Source organism: Callorhinus ursinus, unplaced genomic scaffold (genome assembly GCF_003265705.2).
Source record: "Callorhinus ursinus isolate GAN/ISIS: 27379988/994484 unplaced genomic scaffold, GSC_fseal_2.0 scaffold27, whole genome shotgun sequence".
In the NCBI taxonomy this organism is placed as follows: Eukaryota; Metazoa; Chordata; class Mammalia; order Carnivora; family Otariidae; genus Callorhinus; species Callorhinus ursinus.
The window spans coordinates 345171-363445 of record NW_027397089.1 but is presented as its reverse complement, the minus strand read 5'-3'; the positions used below and the strand labels follow the sequence as shown (position 1 = coordinate 363445).

Here is an 18275-nt window from a genome sequence, read left to right as displayed (position 1 = left end):
TGAGGTTTTGATTTGGATTTCCCTGATGCTGAGTGATGTTGAGCACTTTTTCATGTGCCTGTTGGCCATTTGGATGTCTTCCTTGGAAAAATGTCTGTTCATGTCGTCTGCCCATTTCTTGATTGGATCATTTGTTCTTTCGGTGCTGAGTCTGATAAGTTCTTTATATATTTTGGATACTAGCCCTTTATCTGATATGTCATTTGCAAATATTTTCTCCCATTCTGTCGGTTGTCTTTTGGTTTTGTGGACCCTTTCTTTTGCTGTGCAAAAGCTTTTTATCTTGATGAAATCCCAATAGTTCATTTTTGTCCTTACTTCCCCTGCCTTTGGCAATGTTTCTGGGAAGAAGTTGCTGCGGCTGAATTCGAAGAGGTTGCTACCTGTGTTCTCCTTTAGGACTTTGATGGACTCCTGTCTCACGTTTAGGTCTTTCAAGCATTTGGAGTCTATCTTTCTGTGTGGTGTAAGGAAATGGTCCAGTTTCATTTTTCTGCATGTGGCTATCCAATTTTCCCAACACCATTTGTTGAAGAGACTGTCTTTTTGCCACTGGACATTCTTTCCTGCTTTGTCAAAGATGAGTTGACCATAGAGTTGAGGGTCCATTTCTGGGCTTTCTATTCTGTTCCATTGATCTATGTGTCTGTTTTTGTGCCAGTACCATACTGTCTTGACGATGACAGCTTTGTAATAGAGCTGGAAGTCCGGAATTGTGATGCCGCCAGCTTTGCTTTTCTTTTTCAACATTCCTCTGGCTATTCGGGGTCTCTTCTGGTTCCATACAAATTTTAGGATTCTTTGTTCCATTTCTTTGAAAAAAGTGGATGGTATTTTGATGGGGATTGCACTGAATGTGTAGATTGCTCTAGGTAGCACTGACATCTTCACAATGTTTGTTCTTCCAATCCATGAGCATGGAACGTTTTTCCATTTCTTTGTGTCTTCTTCAATTTCTTTCATGAGTATTTTATACTTTTCTGAGTACAGATCCTTTGGCTCTTTGTTTAGGTTTATTCCTAGGTATCTTATGGTTTTGGGTGCAATTGTAAATGGGACCGACTCCTTGATTTGTCTCTCTTCTGTCTTGTTGTTGGTGTATAGGAATGCCACTGATTTCTGTGCATTGATTTTATATCCTGCTACTTGACTGAATTCCTGTATGAGTTCTAGCAGTTTTGGGGTGGAGTCTTTTGGGTTTTCCACATAAAGTATCATATCATCTGCAAAGAGTGAGAGTTTGACTTCCTCTTTGCCGATTTGGATGCCTTTGATTTCTTTTTGTTGTCTGATTGCTGTGGCTAGGACTTCTAATGCTATGTTGAATAGCAGTGGTGAGAGTGGACATCCCTGCCGCGTTCCTGACCTTAGGGGAAAAGCTCTCAGCTTTTCCCCATTGAGAATGATATTTGCTGTAGGTTTTTCATAGATTGCTTTTATGATATTGAGGTATGTACCCTCTATCCCTATACTCTGAAGAGTTTTGATCAAGAAAGGAGGCTGTACTTTGTCAAATGCTTTTCTGCATCTGTTGAGAGGATCATATGATTCTTGTTCTTTCTTTTGTTACTGTATTGTATCATGTTGATTGATTTGCGGATGTTGAACCATCCTTGCAGCCCAGGGATAAATCCCACTTGGTCGTGGTGAATAATCCTTTTAATGTACTGTTGGATCCTATTGGCTACTATTTTGGTGAGAATTTTTGCATCCATGTTCATCAAGGATATTGATCTGTAATTCTCCTTTTTCATGGGGTCTTTGTCTGGTTTTGGGATCAAGGTAATGGTGGCCTCATAAAATGAGTTTGGAAGTTTTCCTTCCATTTCTATTTTTTGGAACAGTTTCAGGAGAATAGGTATTAATTCTTCTTGAAATGTTTGGTAGAATTCCCCTGGGGAAGCCATCTGTCTCTGGGCTTTTGTTTGTTGGGAGGTTTTTGATGACTGCTTTAATTTCCTTAGTGGTTATAGGTCTGTTCAGGTTTTCTATTTCTTCCTGGTTCAATTTTGGTAGTTTATATATCTCTAGGAATGCATGCATTTCTTCCAGATTATCTAATTTGCTGGCACAGAGTTGCTCATAATATGTTCTTATAATTGTTTGTATTTCTTTGGTGTTGGTTGTGATCGCTCCCCTTTCCTTCATGATTTTATTGATTTGGGGTCATTTCTCTCTTCTTTTTGATAAGTCTGGCCAGGGGTTTATCAATCTTGTTAATTCTTTCAATGATCCAGCTCCTAGTTTCGTTGATCTGTTCTACTGTTCTTTCGGTTTCTATTTCATTGATTTCTGCTCTGATCTTTATTATTTCTCTTCTCCTGCTGGGTTTAGGCTTTATTTGCTGTTCTTTCTCTAGCTCCTTTAGGTGTAGGGTTAGGATGTGTATTTGAGACCTTTCTTGTTTCTTGAGAAAGGCTTGTATTGCTATACTTTCCTCTTAGAACTGCCTTTGCTGTATCCCAAAGATTTTGAACAGTTGTGTTTTCATTTTCATTGGTTTCCATGAATTTTTTTAATTCTTCTTTAATTTCCTGGTTGACCCATTCATTCTTTAGTAGGATGCTCTTTAGCCTCCATGTATTTGAGTTCTTTCTGACTTTCCTCTTGTGATTGAGTTCTAGTTTCAAAGCATTGTGGTCTGAAAATATGCAGGAAATAATCCCAATCTTTTGGTACCAGTTGAGACCTCATTTGTGACCTAGGATGTGATCAATTCTGGAGAATGTTCCATGGGCATTAGTGAAGAATGTGTATTCTGTTGCTTTAGGATGGAATGTTCTGAATATGTCTTTGAAGTCCATTTGGTCCAGTGTTTCATTTAAAGTCTTTATTTCATGGTTAATCTTTTGCTTAGATGATCTGTCCATTTCAGTCAGGGGGTGTTAAAGTCCCCCAGTATTATTGTATTGTTGTCAAGGTGTTTCTTTGCTTTTGTTATTAATTGCCTTATATAATTGGCTGCTCCCATGTTAGGGGCATAGATATTTACAATGGTTAGATCTTCTTGTTGGATAGACCCTTTAAGTAGGAATATAGTGTCCTTCTTCATCTCTTATTACGGTCTTCGTTTTAAAATCTAATTTGTCTGATATAAGGACTGCCACCCCCAGCTTTCTTTTGGTGTCCATTAGCATGGTAAATGGTTTTCCACCCCCTCACTTTCAATCTGGGGGTGTCTTTGGGTCTCAAATGAGTCTCTTGCAGACAGCATATTGATGGGTCTTGTTTTTTAATCCAATCTGGTAGCCTGTGTCTTTTGATTGGGGCACTTAGCCCATTTACATTGAGGGTAACTACTGAAAAATATTTAGTGCCATTGTATTGCCTGTAAGGTGACTGTGACTGTATATTGTCTGTGTTCCTTTCTGATCTATGCTGCTTTTAGGCTCTCTCTTTGCTTAGAGGACCCCTTTCAATATCTCTTGGAGGGCTGGTTTCGTGTTTGCAAATTCCTTTAGGTTTTGTTTGTCCTGGAAGCTTTTGATCTCTCCTTCTATTTTCAATGACAGCCTAGCTGGATATAGTATTCTTGGCTGCATATTTTTCTCGTTTAGTGCTCTGAAGATATCATGCCAGTCCTTTCTGGTCTGCCAGGTCTCTGTGGATAGGTCTGTTGCCAATCTAATGTTTCTACCATTGTAGGTTACAGATCTCTTGTCCCAAGCTGATTTCAGGATTTTCTCTTTGTCTCTGAGACTCGTAAGTTTTACTATCAGATGTCGGGGTGTTGACCTATTTTTATTGATTTTGAGAGGGGTTCTCTGTGCCTCCTGGATTTTGATGCCTGTTTCCTTCCCAACATTAGGGAAGTTCTCTGTTATTATTTGCTCCAATATACCTTCTGCCCCTCTCTCTCTCTCTTCTTCTTCTGGGATCCCAATTATTCTCATGTTGTTTCATCTTATGGTATCGCTTATCTCTCCAATTCTGCCCTCGTGATCCTGTAGTTGTTTCTCTCTCTTTTCCTCAGCCTCTTTATTTTCCATCATTTGGTCTTCTATATCGTTGATTCTCTCTTCTGCCTCATTTATCCTAGCAGTCTGTGCCCCCATTTTTGATTGCACCTCATTAATAGCCTTTTTGATTTCGACTTGGTTAGATTTTAGTTCTTTTATTTCTCCAGAAACGGTTTCTCTAATACCTTCCACACTTTTTTCAAGCCCAGCTAGTATCTTTAAAGTCATGATTCTGAACTCTAGGTCCGACATCGTACTAATGTCCGTATTGAGTAGGTCCCTGGCAGACGGTACTACCTCTTGTTCCTTTTGCTGAGGTGATTTTTTTCGTCTTGTCATTTTGTCCAGAGGAGAATAGATGAATGAGAGAAGAAAACGCTAACAGGTTAACAACGTCCCCAGCAAATATACTCTATACATTCAGAAAAGACCTGAAACCAGGGGAAAAGAAAGGGAAAGAAAGAAAAAAGAGAAAAAAAAAAGAAAAAGATAAAAACAAAAACAGAACAAAACAAACAAAACAGAATATGATCAAACATGATCAGGCAAGTGCATAGATCAGTGCCACACACTAGATTTTGGGCGTATTTTGGTCTGTTAGAAGAAAGTGCTTCCTAAAATTTTAAAGGAAGAAAGACATATATGTACAAAATAAGGGTTGATACAATGAAGGGATGGAAGATGACCGTAAAGATGAAAATTATAAAAGATTTTATAAAAGGAATTGATAACAAGTTGTTTCAAAAAAGAAAGAAGACAATTTAAAAAAAAAAAAGGGAGAGAATGTGATCAGGCAGGAGACTAGAACAAAGCCATACACTACTGATTTAGGATATATTTTGATCTGTTAGAGGAAACTATCTCAAAATTTTAAAGAGAGAAAAACTTATATATATATCTGCCAAAAATAAGGGTAACTACTGAAGGGATAAAATATGACTAAAAATGAAAAATAAGAAATGTTTTTTTAAAAAAAGGGATTGATAAGATGTTGGTTGAAAAAGGGAAAAAGAAAAATTCAAAAAAAAGTTAAAAAAATTAACTTTGAAAAACTAATGAATCATGGTAAAAAAGCCATGAATTCTATGTGCAGTATTCCCCTAACACTGGAGTTCTCCCATTCTCCGTGATGAGTAAACTTGGTCTTGCCTTGCTGGCTGTTCCTGCTGATCTTCTGGGGGAGGAGCCTGTTGCCGTGGTTTCCAAATGTTTTTGCCGGAGGCGGAATTGCCCCACCCTTGTCGGTCCGATCTAAGCAATCTGCTCAGGTTTGCTCTCAGGAGCTTTTGTTCCCTGCAAGCTCTTGGTACAGCTTTGGAGGACCAGAGTGAAAATGGTGGCCTCCCAATCTCCGCCTGGAGGAGCTGAGAACTTGGGGCCCCGCTCCTCAGTGCGCCCCCAGAGAAAAGCAGTCACTGCCGTCTCCCCAGTCTCCGGCCACACTCCATGCTCACTCGGCCTGTGACCGAGCGTTTCTATCTCTGGTGCAGGCCCCCATGTGGAGTCTCCAAACCCAGCAGATCCCTGCAGTGCACTCTCCCGCCGCTCCTCCCGGAGGAGGAAGGGGAGTCTCCCTGGATCTGCCGCTTGTCGGGTCCCTGCTGGAGGAACAGTGGCCCGACTGTGCTGCGGATCACAGTTTATGACAACCCCGAGCTGAGAGCCCGCGTCTCGGCTCCGTCTCTGCAGCCGGCTTCCCCGCTCCGATACCTGGGAGCTCTGCTGCACTCAGGCACCCCTGGTCTTTCTGTGACCCTGAGGGTCCTGAGACCACACTGTCCCGCGAGGGTTCCACTCCCAGCTTAGCCACTGGAGCAATGTCCCTCAGCGGAGCCAACTTCTAAAAGTTCTGATTTTGTGCTCCGCGGCTCTATCACTTGCCAGAGGCGGCCGACGGAGGCCCCCTCCCCCACAGTTCGTCTTCCCAAATATCGTCTTGGATTCACTTCTCCACACGTCCTACCTTCCAGTAAGTGGTCGTTTCTCTGTTCAGCGAGTTGTTGCTACTCTCTTCTTCGATCTCCTGTTGAGTTCGTAGGTGTTCAGAATGGTTTGATCCCTGTTCAGCTGAATTCCTGAGACCAGAGGAAATCCAGGTCTCCTAACCCTCTGCCATCTTGCTCTGCCCCCCCAAATTTTTTTTTTTAAGGGAGCACAGGCAAGCAGGGGCGGGGGGTGCACAGAGGGAGAGAGAATCTTCAAGAAGATTCCCACTGAGCCCCAAGCAGGGTTTGATCCCAGGACCCCACCATCATGACCAAAGCTGAAATCAAGAGTGGCTGCTCAACCGAGTGAGTCACTCAGGTGCCCCTCCCCCAGTTTTTTTAAAATTACATATTGTACACCTATAAATATCTTCATGTAAAATGAGTTTCTTTTACTTCCTTATACTATAATTCCTCAAGTGAAATTTCCAGATCTAAAAATAGCAGCCGTTTACAAATGAACTCCAAAAGCATAGACCTCACATTAACTTCTGTAACACAGTGTTTAATTTGGTACTAATATGTCAGTAATTCAAAATAGGTTTGTTGAATTAATGAACAAAAGAACAAATGAATGAAACATATTAAACATGTGAGGATATTATGTATAATATTCTCTACAAAAAATTATTCCGGGGCACCTGGGTGGCTCAGTTGGTTAAGTGTCTGCCTTCGGCTCAGGTCATGATCCCGGGCTCCTGGGATCAGGGAGCCTGCTTCTCCCTTTCTCTCTGCCCCTCCAACCTGCTTGTGCTCTCTCATGTGCAAGCTGTCTCTAATTCATAAATAAAATCTTTAATGAAAATTGTAAAAATTTATAAAAATTATTCCAATTTATTTTCCAACCAGAAAACCTCTTCCTAGGGTACAACTAGCTGAGTTGTTTCTAATTTGCTAATTTAGTATGATGTAACCTTAATTTTCACTTCAAATTATTAACAAGGTTGAACGCTTTTCTAAGTTTATTTACTAATTGCATTTACTTTGCTGCTAAGCAGTCTATTTAATATGCTATGAGCATATTTTTTCTGTTAAATAAATGTATCACAATATTTTTCCAATCCGTCACCTTGCTTTTAAAAGTTCTAGAGGTTTTAAGAATTATAATATAATTAACCATATCACTGATAAAGATAAAAAAAACTCCATTTTTTTTAAACTTTAATATATCTTGAGAATAAATTTCATTTACACTTTTATTCATATTATTTTTTCTCAATTATTTAATAATTCTTTACCTGTTGTCTTATCTGATTTGTTGAATACTAAATCCAAATAGCTGGATCTACTGCTGAAATTGTCATTCTGTTCTACTCATCTCTTTTCTGACTTTAATAATATATTATTATGCCATATAACAACGTATTGTATATTTGGAGTAATTTCTATCTAGTTGTTCATTACTGTTCCCCCAACCTCATCACCATTCCTTTGACAATCATTTTTGGAATTCTACAAAGTATCTTATATGGATTTTAATTACATACACATAATTAAATTACATGAAGTACATTAAATCCATCTACTAACCTAGGAAATATCACTGTGACTATTTTAGCTTTCACAATCAAGAACTGGATTTTTCATATAATGGAGAGGTAGGGCACACACTGGCCCTTGATCAGAAATCTGGATTTGAATCTCAGCACTGTCACTAACACTGCTAATTTATCAAACCTCTCTACACTTCCTTTAATTCGCTTGAAGTATGGAAAATACGAACCTTCTTGGTTAATGAGTGAATACACATAAAACACATGCACACATAGGCATAAAGGATGAGCTTTGCTTCAAAATCTCTCTACTGTATTTTGACTTTTTACAACACTTCTAATAAGCTGCCTTTAAGTAAGCATTACACCCCAGGAAATGAAGATTAGGGATTTTCAGAGAGAGATTATTCAAGGAAAAATGACACACTGTTAGAATTCTAGGTTCTTCGGATGAATTTCAACATCAGAAATCATTTAAAAGAGTCAAGTACGGGGAGCCTGGGTGGCTCAGTCATTAAGCGTCTGCCTTCAGCTCAGGTCGTGATCCCAGGGTCCTGGGATTGAGCCCCGCATCGGGCTCCCGGCTTGCGGGAAGCCTGCTTCTCCCTCTCCCACTCCCCCTGCTTGTGTTCCCTCTCTTGCTGTGTCTCTCTCTGTCAAATAAATAAAGTCTTAAAAAAAAAAAAGAGAGAGAGAGACAAGTACAAGAAAGAATAGTAAACTCCCAAAATTCTACATATTTTCCTCACATCGGAGTGAATAAAAATGAAAGACTCTGTAAGAATTCCCAAAAAGCTTTCGTTCAACAGGCATGAGAAAGAATGGGAACAGTTTTGGGTTTTGTGTTTTCTGCATGTTTTCCAGCCTCACCAACTTCACTGCGGGGCATGCAAGGCAGCCTGTGGGCCCTGCATGACCGCTGAGATAGACGTGCTATTTACCTACAAAATCACGGATGGCCATGTTACACTGATTTTACTGGTCCAAAAACAGTGGAACGAGGAGTATCAGAAGCCATTTTCTTTATGATTTTATAGTAAATATTAGAATTAGGCAGACGTGGCAGCAACTGCTTCAGATCTTAGCCTAATATTAATTTATAATGATGCCTACATTTCAAGAATCTGTGAATTCCACTGTTAAATGTGCTTGCAACTCATTTTTAGTCATTATACTTTCCTTTCAAAACTACAAGCTTTGCTAACCAAACATTAAATGGTCCATGTTTAGTCCTTGAATATGATGCACACAATTTTAGTTTCCAATTTTCTCTGTTGTAGGGAATGAGTTCCTGACATGGAGTCATAAACTAAGCCCAAAATATGATAATGGAGTTTCATATGAAAGCTTCCATTACTAAAATTCTTTTTATTCCAAGGCTATTATTTTCAAGTTTTTATTAAAACTATTCATTCTTTGCCTCTTAAAAGGCAGATATATCTTTTCCACTGGGAACTGAACTATTTTGTCTACAAACATGCATATAAAATATTACATTATAGACATATCTAATAGCACAGATCCAACTGGTCTCTTACCACTGGCCAAGATTATACCCTAACAAATAGGTTCACATTTTGACTACTTTCCTATTCAAGCCCTACACCTAGCCAGGAAAAACTGCTTGCTCTCCTCAATGCTTTATATTTATCACTTCTCCCTTCCCCCACCAGAAAAGTATCCTCCTCTCAGATGACCTATGTTTATAACCTTCTCCAAGACCTAGTTCAAAACTTCATCTGTCTTGCTAGATCTTACATAATGTAAATTAAACACTTGAAAGACAGTACTGTTCTGCTTTCAAATTACTCATTCTTTCAGATTTGTTCAATGTATATTATGGAATTTTTACTCATCTGTTAATGGTTATGATAAACATTAAAATCTAATAATAATTTTATTTTCCCTGATTATAAAATGTTGGTAGGGTGATGACAGAGATGGCTACACCTGATAACAAGAGCTACCATTTTACTGATACCAAGGTACTTGTACATGCATGAGCTCATGTACTTTCTACAACAACCCTATTTTCTAACTGCTATCATAACACTCACTTTAGAGATGTGGAAAATGAGGCACATGGTGGGAATCTGTCAAGGGTTACACAGCTTACATGTGAATGTTTAACAAACAGTGATGCTTTACTTTGCCAGGTACTGTGAAAGCAACTTATAAGATAAACTCATTTAATCCTCATAACTACCCTATGAGGCAGGTATTCTTCAGATGAGGAAACTGAAGCACAAGATTTAACATGACCACCCAGGTCGTAAGGGGCCAGCCAGGGTGTAAGCCCAGGCAGTGTTGATGAGAGGCCTTATGCTTCACGGTGCTACTCCACTTTCTGAATTAACAATGCAGCAATTAAATGTGTACCTGAGGTTTCTAAGTGTTCAACTATAGCAACATCCTGTTGAGAATTATATTTATGCATTCTTTGGTTTTACATATTCGGTCTACATATTTTTAAGATTTATTTATTTATTTGAGAGAGCGAGAGAGAGCAAGTGGGGGAGAGGGAGAGGGAAAGAATCCTCAAGCAGACTCCCTGCCGTTCACAGAGCCCTACATGGGGCTTGATCCACAACCCATGAGATGATGACCTAAGCTGAAACCAAGAGTCGGAAACTTAACGGACTGAGCCACCCAGGCGGTCCTACATATATTCTTTATCTACATTCTTTAGTATACACATTTTAGAGCTTAATATATAAAAAGTATGGTACTGAGTGCAGTGAGAGGACATAAACACTATTAACACCTTATTAACACCAGGAGTTTCTGGTCTACCAGCAGAAAAGAGCCATGGCCAAAAGGCATATTGCAAGAAATAATGCAGTTAAATGCCATAAACATGGCTCAGAGAAAGTACTGTTTCCAACTAAGAAAGCTTTCATGATAAAGCTGGACCTAGAAGGATGAGTAAACATCCTACACTTTTTTTTTTTTTGAGATTTTATTTATTTACTTGAAAGAGCACGAGCACAAGCAGGTGGAGTGGCAGGCAGAGGGAGAGGGAGAAGCAGGCTCCCCGCTGAGCAAGGAGCCTGATGTGGGGCTTGATCTCAGGACCCTGGGATCATGACCTGAGCCAAAGGCAGATGCTTAACTGACTGAGCCACCCAGGTGCCCCAACATCGTACAGATACTTCTATCGTAGGATTAACAACACATCACTATGTTCTTATGTTTTGTCTTTCCCAGTAGACTTAGGTCTTTTAAAAACAGGGTTTATTTTTATCCGAGTCTCTTTAGCACTCAACAAAGTCATCACTCAGCAAATGTCTGTGGGACGAGGGGTAGAGAGAATGTTATGGAAAAGCCCATTCCAAAAAGAGATCATAAGCTTAAAGGGAAAAGCAGAAAAGACATTTTTAAAATCTTAGTTGTTGTACCACAGGCAGTATTTCCATGCGGTCCAACTCCCGGGGCCTATTTTCACTGCAGCTCCTCTACAGTGAATATGGAGCCCCCGGATTGTGCAACACAACAGTCCTGATTACAGGCATCCCTCGTCACACGTCCTTAGCACAGGAAAGAAATGTCCTAACCAACTTTGCTTTCCTCATTGCCACTCCTTGATATGTCATGGCTGTACTCTTGAAGAACTCATTTTAAAAGTTTAGATTTTAAAAGTAACATCCACCTAACATCATGGAAAATAATTATGCTAGTTTCAGAGAGAAGCGACAGTGTCACTGAGCAGTAACAAAGCTGGACCTCTTGGGAGCCAACTCAGGCACCACCACTCAGGAGCTTTGTGATCATGAGAAAATTACTTCCTCTCTTTCTGCCTAAACATCTTCATCGTAAAAAGAAAAAAAAGTCATATGGTCCCACTGGATTATTATAAAGATTACGTGGATATATGCAAAGTGTTGGGCAGACTGCCCGGCACAGAACAAGCGTTAGGTACTGTTTCCAGCACACTGGCAGCTTAATCGATTGCCCATTCACATTCTGCTCTGCAGAGTGACTCCTGAGACCCCCCAGGGCAGGACAGAGATGATGGGATCTGGTAAAGAAGAACGCTGGTGCCACCACACACTGGTGCCCCCCCCCAGCCCCCCAGACACTGCTGTAGCACTGTGAGAAGAAATTCCTGCCATGTGGCTTCTGACACATACTCCAGACCACACCACTCCAAACAGTGGTCCTAATAAAGGCTTAAGTATAAAGCATACAGTACTCCCAGCTAAAGCTGAGGTGTCTATAAAACTTGGCTATTTTTTCTCTCTACATCCAGAGAAATTAAATTTTAAATGTGGGAAAGATATTTTGGGGTTTCTGGTGAGTACAGATTTTCCTCCTGACAATGAAAGCTTTCTCCACAGAAGTGTTGCTACAACTTACTCCAAAGGTCAAAAGAAAAAGAAAGTTAAGAGGAATGAAGAGAGTTGTAGACAAAAAGGATGCATAAAGGAATCAAATTTGATCAGAAAAAGGAAAGGAAAATAGCCTCCTGGGCTTTTTAGTAAGAAGGCAAAGGCTGCTTGCTATGTGAGATCTACCAGCAGGTTCTATATCAGCAGATGTGTTAAAGCCAAAAACATCAATGCCAAGGCAGTCAACTTACCTGGGTTCTGACTTTGAGCTTAAAATATAGAAAGAACTATGGATGGATGAAAAAGAAATGTCTTCTACTGAAGTCACATGAACAACTTCACAGAACTCATGTTAACAGACTTCTCTGTCATCCTACTGACAACTCACTAGAGGACGGTGTTGCAACACTACTAGGCAAACATAATTAGGTCGTAATCCTCAGTGTAACTCTACAATGTCAATGCCACCAGACAGAAAAGTGGAGGGGGTGTTGCACATACATACAATGTGTGTGAGACAAGGAAACAGAGGAAGTGAAATAAAGTTTTACTTACATGTCAGTTTCATGCTGGTAAATTCAACAAAGAAATCCTGCTTTAAAAGATGAAACTGAAAAAAAAAGTGGGAGGTGGGGGGTGGCAGGGAGTAGGAAAAACAAACTTGATGGCAAAAAACAAAAATAAAATCACATCAGCTGATATTTTAAAAATCTGGTTGATTCTGACTAACCCTGCTTACCTAAATTCTTTATTAACATTAATCTCAGTACTGAATGGAGTTTTTGACCAAACAAGATTTTACATTTGCTGTGCATCAAAGAATTCAAAGTGCTATTTGAAAAAAAGTTGTATTTTTAGAAATATTACTCTACAGGTTATAACAGACTGATTACAAGCTGCAATATGCAGCCACAAATTGTGTTCCAGTAGAGGGAGTACTGAGACAGGAAAAACTGATGCAGATCTAAGATTAATTTAACAAACCCAGTGCTGTATAAATTAATATGTCAATTCTCAGTAAAGGTTTTGAATATTGGTGAATATCTGAATTTAGACACTTCCTGATATTTGCTACACAGGCACTAAATCACTGCTTGTAATGAGCAGCAGAGTAAATGCCAACACCGTGGAGAAACGACTAAATGAGACAGTCTGGTCCCAAGACTCAATTCAAGACAAGAGCAAAATAAACCAGAGGAACCAAAGGCACCTCTGGTGAAAACAAAAGCCTAAAGTAATGCCCTATTCAAACAGGCACTCAGTCAGCTGATTTTGTTGTAAAAAGAAAACTGATTCCTTAAACTAACTCAAACACTAATACCCAATTTCTGAAGCTTCTTTCACCATCTGACTCATTTAATAGAGACTAACAACTACACTCTACTGCTTGGTTATCTTTATCTTTTTCAAAGGTTTCTGTTGAAGGCCCCACAGACTCTTCCTACTCCAGTAATTCATGGCCACTTGCTATGCTTTACCCACCCTGCAGTAACCATCTCCACAAAGAATTTCTAATACTACAAAATTCAAAGAGGCAAGAAGGTTTGGGAAAGAAAGTAAGAGTTTAAAAGCAAAAGGGCAGGGAGCAAAAAGACTAGATACAGGGGCGCCTGGGTGGCTCAGTTGGTTAAGCGACTGCCTTCGGCTCAGGTCATGATCCCGGAGTCCCGGGATCGAGTCCCGGGATCGAGTCCCGCATCGGGCTCCCGGCTCAGCGGGGAGCCTGCTTCTCCCTCTGACCTTCTCCCCTCTCATGCTGTTTCTCTCTCTCTCTCTCAAATAAATAAAATCTTTAAAAAAAAAAATTAAAAAAAAAAGACTAGATACAAAGGATGTTTAATCTGATCACATAATTTATAGCTAAAAACCTCCCATGACTGTCCCTGTATAGGCATTGCCAAATAATCCCTATTCAGCATAACTCCCCCCCCCCCCCCCCCCCCCCCAATATCATTCTAGTTTCATGAGTGCCCCATCACCACCTTTCACTATGCTTCAAATACTGCTTTGATTTTTGTATGCCTTTACACTTGCTGTTAATGCTACCTTAAATGCCCAGGAGAGTAATATAAGCAAAAGACTCCGAGTCTTTGCTTTTTTAATCCTGACTTTGTACCAGTGACCTTGTCATTTAACTGCTATAGACTGTCTCCACATCCAGCAAAAGGGGACCCGTTTCCCATCTACTTCAGAGTTAGAAGAATTAAATGAAATAATATATGGAAAGTAATGCAGGAGGCCTAGTAGAAATTAAAGCACTAAATATCAGCTCTTTTCCCAGCTACCTCTACATCTGCTGAACCCCTACCCACTCTTCAAACTCCATTTTAAATGTTTCTGTAAAACCTCCCATGTGTTCTATTTACCCCCCCCCCCAAAAGAATCAACTGCCTACTCTTCTGGCTCTTAGAGAAACTTCTATTGTATTTTAATTGTTTCTTGATGGTCCTTTTCTATTAGAGAATGAACACCTCCAGGGTGGGATTTTTATCTAATTCCTGCCTACCCCAAATCTGACAGAATCAATAATGGAAGCTTAATTAGCATTTGTTGAATATATAAATGAATGACTGCATTAAAGTATTAGAAAATAAAACCCTGAGATGACCTGTCAAATATTTTGATAAAATAACACTTTTTTAAAGAACAGTCCTATCTTAAAGTGGTACCCTAAGAGAAGTGGAATTATTTTTTTAATGTTTCTGCTCACTATTCCAATCAGTAAGGGCCTCCTATAGTCTAGGAATACACATCAGTGAACAAAATGAAAAGCCCTGTCCCCATGGACTTTATATTTATCACAGGTAAATCTGTGAAAGAAATTACCACTGCAAACTTTTCCTGGAAAAAAAAAAAATAGCAAAAGCCACATTTTGTTATTCATCAACATTTACTAAGTATTAAAAGGATCAAAAACAAAAAAAACCTTCCCACTTCCCATAAAATTTACTCAAAAAAAAAGTAGCATGAAATTCACCCAGATTTAGTGTACTTAAGCAAGCAAAACGGATTTAGTGTCCCCCCGAGCCCCCCAAAAAAAATTCCTGTTAAGGACCCATTTCCTTGTAGCTAAAAATAACTCTGACTTCTCCTTTGGGAGGTTAGTAATCTTTGTGAGTTTTAAGGATTTTACATGTACAACTGCATGCTTTGCATAATCCTAATTCAAAATGTGGTCTATTTCAAAGCCTGCTTATGACTTTAGCATTACCCGTTTTATAATTAAAGAAGACTTTTAGGATACTTTGTATCAGGGCGTCTATTCTAAGAGCGTCTTTCTGAGGAGATGGGTCACACCAGGACTAAATCAGGACCATGTCTCAACTGGGATGCACAGTCAGACAAGCAGCCCAGGTGCCACAGAAGGAGGCCGTGGGATACACAGGGGTCTGCAGTTCCGCACATCCACCTTTCCCATCTCACCCCCTGCTTCATCCTCTTTGTTACACCCACCTTGTTCCCCCAAGCATCTCCTGGCTTAGACGGTTCTTTCTTCACCTCTGTTAAAACACTACTCACGCATGAACATACCATTTCTATGGGGAAGAGCTTCCAGCTTCCCTCTGTTAGGATACCTGTACCCTTTTTTTTTTTTTTTTTTTGTACCCTTTTTGAAAGCATCAGCTCTCTCTCCCTGAGAGACCTTCTCATGGAGCCTAGCAAGTTCTACCTGGCTTTATTCCCACCCTGCTACTCTTACTGGGTTAAATCCTCCTCACCATTCTGCTGCTCACAACATCTAGGAGGAGACCTTACCCACAACATTTTCCCAGCAGATAGAGTGAACAGAGTATCCAAATAACCAATACTTGCCACACCTCAACTCTAGGAAGCTTCATTCAAAGCTGCAAAACATTATTCATTCATCCTGCAGAACACTATTCAATTTCAAAATCACAAGATTCACTCTTATGAACAAATCTTGCTGCCTAAAATGATGTTATTTCTAGGTCAGAAGAAACAATCAACATAGTTCAGGCGCCCCAAGCAGAGAATAAGGAGAAAAGAATCCTGATCATTTGACTTTAACCACAAGTTACTTATAGAATGGTCCTGAAGGGACAGGTATTTCCTCTACAAAGAGGTTTCATTTCAGCTGTACTTTTTGGTCATTTTGGACTTTAATGTGCCAACTTAATATTTTACTGAGAGCCTTGCCCTGCTTCACTAATTAACAGTACAAGAAACAAAAGGAAAGTCAGCAATGACAGATTTTGGATATAAATTGCAGGGAGCTGGAGTTCAGGCTCATGGTTCCTAAAAGTGGAATTGTATAAAAGGGGCTTGCTTCCCCTTAGAGACTACAAGGAAGGGGGTGAAAAACAAGATGTCAAGTGGTGAATGGACAAATCGTTAGGAGTCCCAGGTTTAAAGAGTTTTCATCAAGCCCCAGCCATAGGGGGGAAAAATACTTCAACAGCACTCTAAAGGAAACGAACTGACTTATAAAATGAAACATTTAAAAAGCATCAGCAGCATGTCTTAGAAAAATTACTAGTGAGATTTATGTTTCAACCTCCTACTTTCCCTCAGAAGTGCTTTCTAATAATACCGAGCACATTCCAAATAGCTTCCCTCTGCCAAGAACTTGCCATTGTACCTCCCCTGCTCAGCAACCAGGGTGAAAAATCAATGCCCAGGGAACCTTAATCCTTTCATTTTTGAAGTAATTGCAAACATCTATCTTGCTGGGCATTTATCCACAGGGGGAGTGGCTCCTAAATGAATTTAATAAGTGAACATGACCTTTAATAGATAATTTGGTTCCCAACAGGAAAGCAAGAGGGGCAAAACGAAAAAGGAGAATGGGTGGATATGGATTTAAAGGGAAAAAGTTAGAAGAACAGAAGGACTTCATTTGCGAAAAATATGAAAGAGACAATACAATTTTAAAGGCAAAAGGAGAGGAAAAATAATACTCCACCTAAAGATAAATGACCAGAGAAGGAGAGTACCAGTAGCAAAGAATACAGTCCAGAATCACTTAACTTTAAAAAAAATCATCTTACTGGGAATTTAAGACTGATGGCGCTCCGAGTTTGGAATCCTGGAAAGGAAAAGGGGTTAGCAGTAGAAAAAGAGAGAGCAAGAGACTCTCCCCTCATAAGCTCTAGAGGGGCATCAGGTAGGGCTGGATCAAGGTAATGACTCGGGTTCTTAGAAGTGCTAGGACATGCAACAATCGCGCGGATTCACTTGTCCGTGCGCGATCGAAGATTCCACGTGGGCTCAAGGGAGCCCAGAGCTAACACCACCACCTCCACCCTCCGCGGGAGCCTTAGAGCCCGGAGTAACAGATGGGCTCTCGGGACCAGACAAGGTGAGTGTTCTCCGGGTCAGCAAGCCCCGACGGGGACCCCGGAGGAGCAAAAGGAATGCAGCGACCAGGGTCAAGGGCGCCCTTCGCAGAGCACGAACTCACCGATGCCAAGCCCTACGACCAGGCGGCCGGCGAGCAGTGTCTCCTTGTTGTTGGCCGCGGCCAGCACCGCGGAACCGGCTGTGAAGAGGGCACTGGCCAGCAGGATGGCGGCGCGGCGGCCGAAGACGCCGTTGAGGGCCCCGCCGGCCAGCGCCGAGACGGCGGCCGCCCCCACCGTGCTGGACACGAGCAGCTCCTGCCACAGCGCGTCCAGGCTGAGCTGCCGCTTGAGCAGCAGCATGGCCCCCGACACCACGCCGGTGTCATAGCCGAACAGGAAGCCGCCCAGCGCGGAGAAGACGGCCACCACGTACACGAAGGCGGGGGTCTCGTCCTGCTGGAACTGCCGCCGCGCCGCGCGCTCCAGGTCCCCGACGCCGCCGCCGCCCGCACCCGCGCTCTGCAGGCTGGCGCTCGACTCGGCGGCCGCCAGGAGACTGCGCTCCCCGGCCGCGCTCGCCGCGTCCGGCTCCTGCTGCTTCCTGCGCCGCTCGCCCATGAGGCTGCTCAGGCTCCGCAGCGTGTACTCCACATTCTCGCTCGCCTTGCGGGACATAGGGCAGGGGCCCGGGACTTCCCGGGGGGGGGGCGGTGAGGCTCGGCGGGCCGGCGGTCTCCGAGGGCTGGACAGCCCGAGCGGGCAGGAGCTACGGCCGCCGCCTTCCTCCTCCCGGCTCCCGCTCCGGCTGCCACGGCAGCAGCCGCCGCCGCGGCCGCTCCGGGGAGAAAGTTGCTGCCCGCCGAGCTCCGGCGCTGCGGAGTAGGAGCCTGGCGGGTCTCACTCGAGACTCACGCCCCGCGCCTGCCGAGCTGGCGCTGCGGAGCGGGCGGGAGGCGGGGCCGCGGGTCACGTGCACCCCGGGCCTGCGGGGCAGGGCCGCGAGACGCTCCACCCCTTCCCTGGGTGGGGCCAGGCGCGGACCGCCCGAGACCTCTAAACCCCACCCTACCGGGCTGGGTCGACCTCTGACCGAGGCTTCTTAATTTAGGGTACTGGCATCCGTAAGGAATTAACCGTGGCCTGGGGGGCTGCAGCTGAGGAGCAGGCCAATGTGGGAATGCCAAGTTAATAGGTGTGGGAGGCTAGG

The 18275-nt window shown here is 42.0% G+C and overlaps 1 protein-coding gene across 1 annotated transcript in view; it reads right to left on the bottom strand.

Annotated features, from left to right (window-relative positions):
• Positions 1 to 17991, bottom strand: part of SLC2A13 (solute carrier family 2 member 13) — a 386427-nt gene extending 368436 nt beyond the window's left edge. The window contains exon 1 of the mRNA XM_025879547.2: positions 17188 to 17991. Within this exon, the coding sequence (XP_025735332.1) occupies positions 17188 to 17743 (556 nt within the window). The 5' untranslated portion in view covers positions 17744 to 17991. The remainder of the gene's footprint in view (positions 1 to 17187) is intronic.
• Between the last annotated feature and the right edge of the window lie 284 nt (positions 17992 to 18275).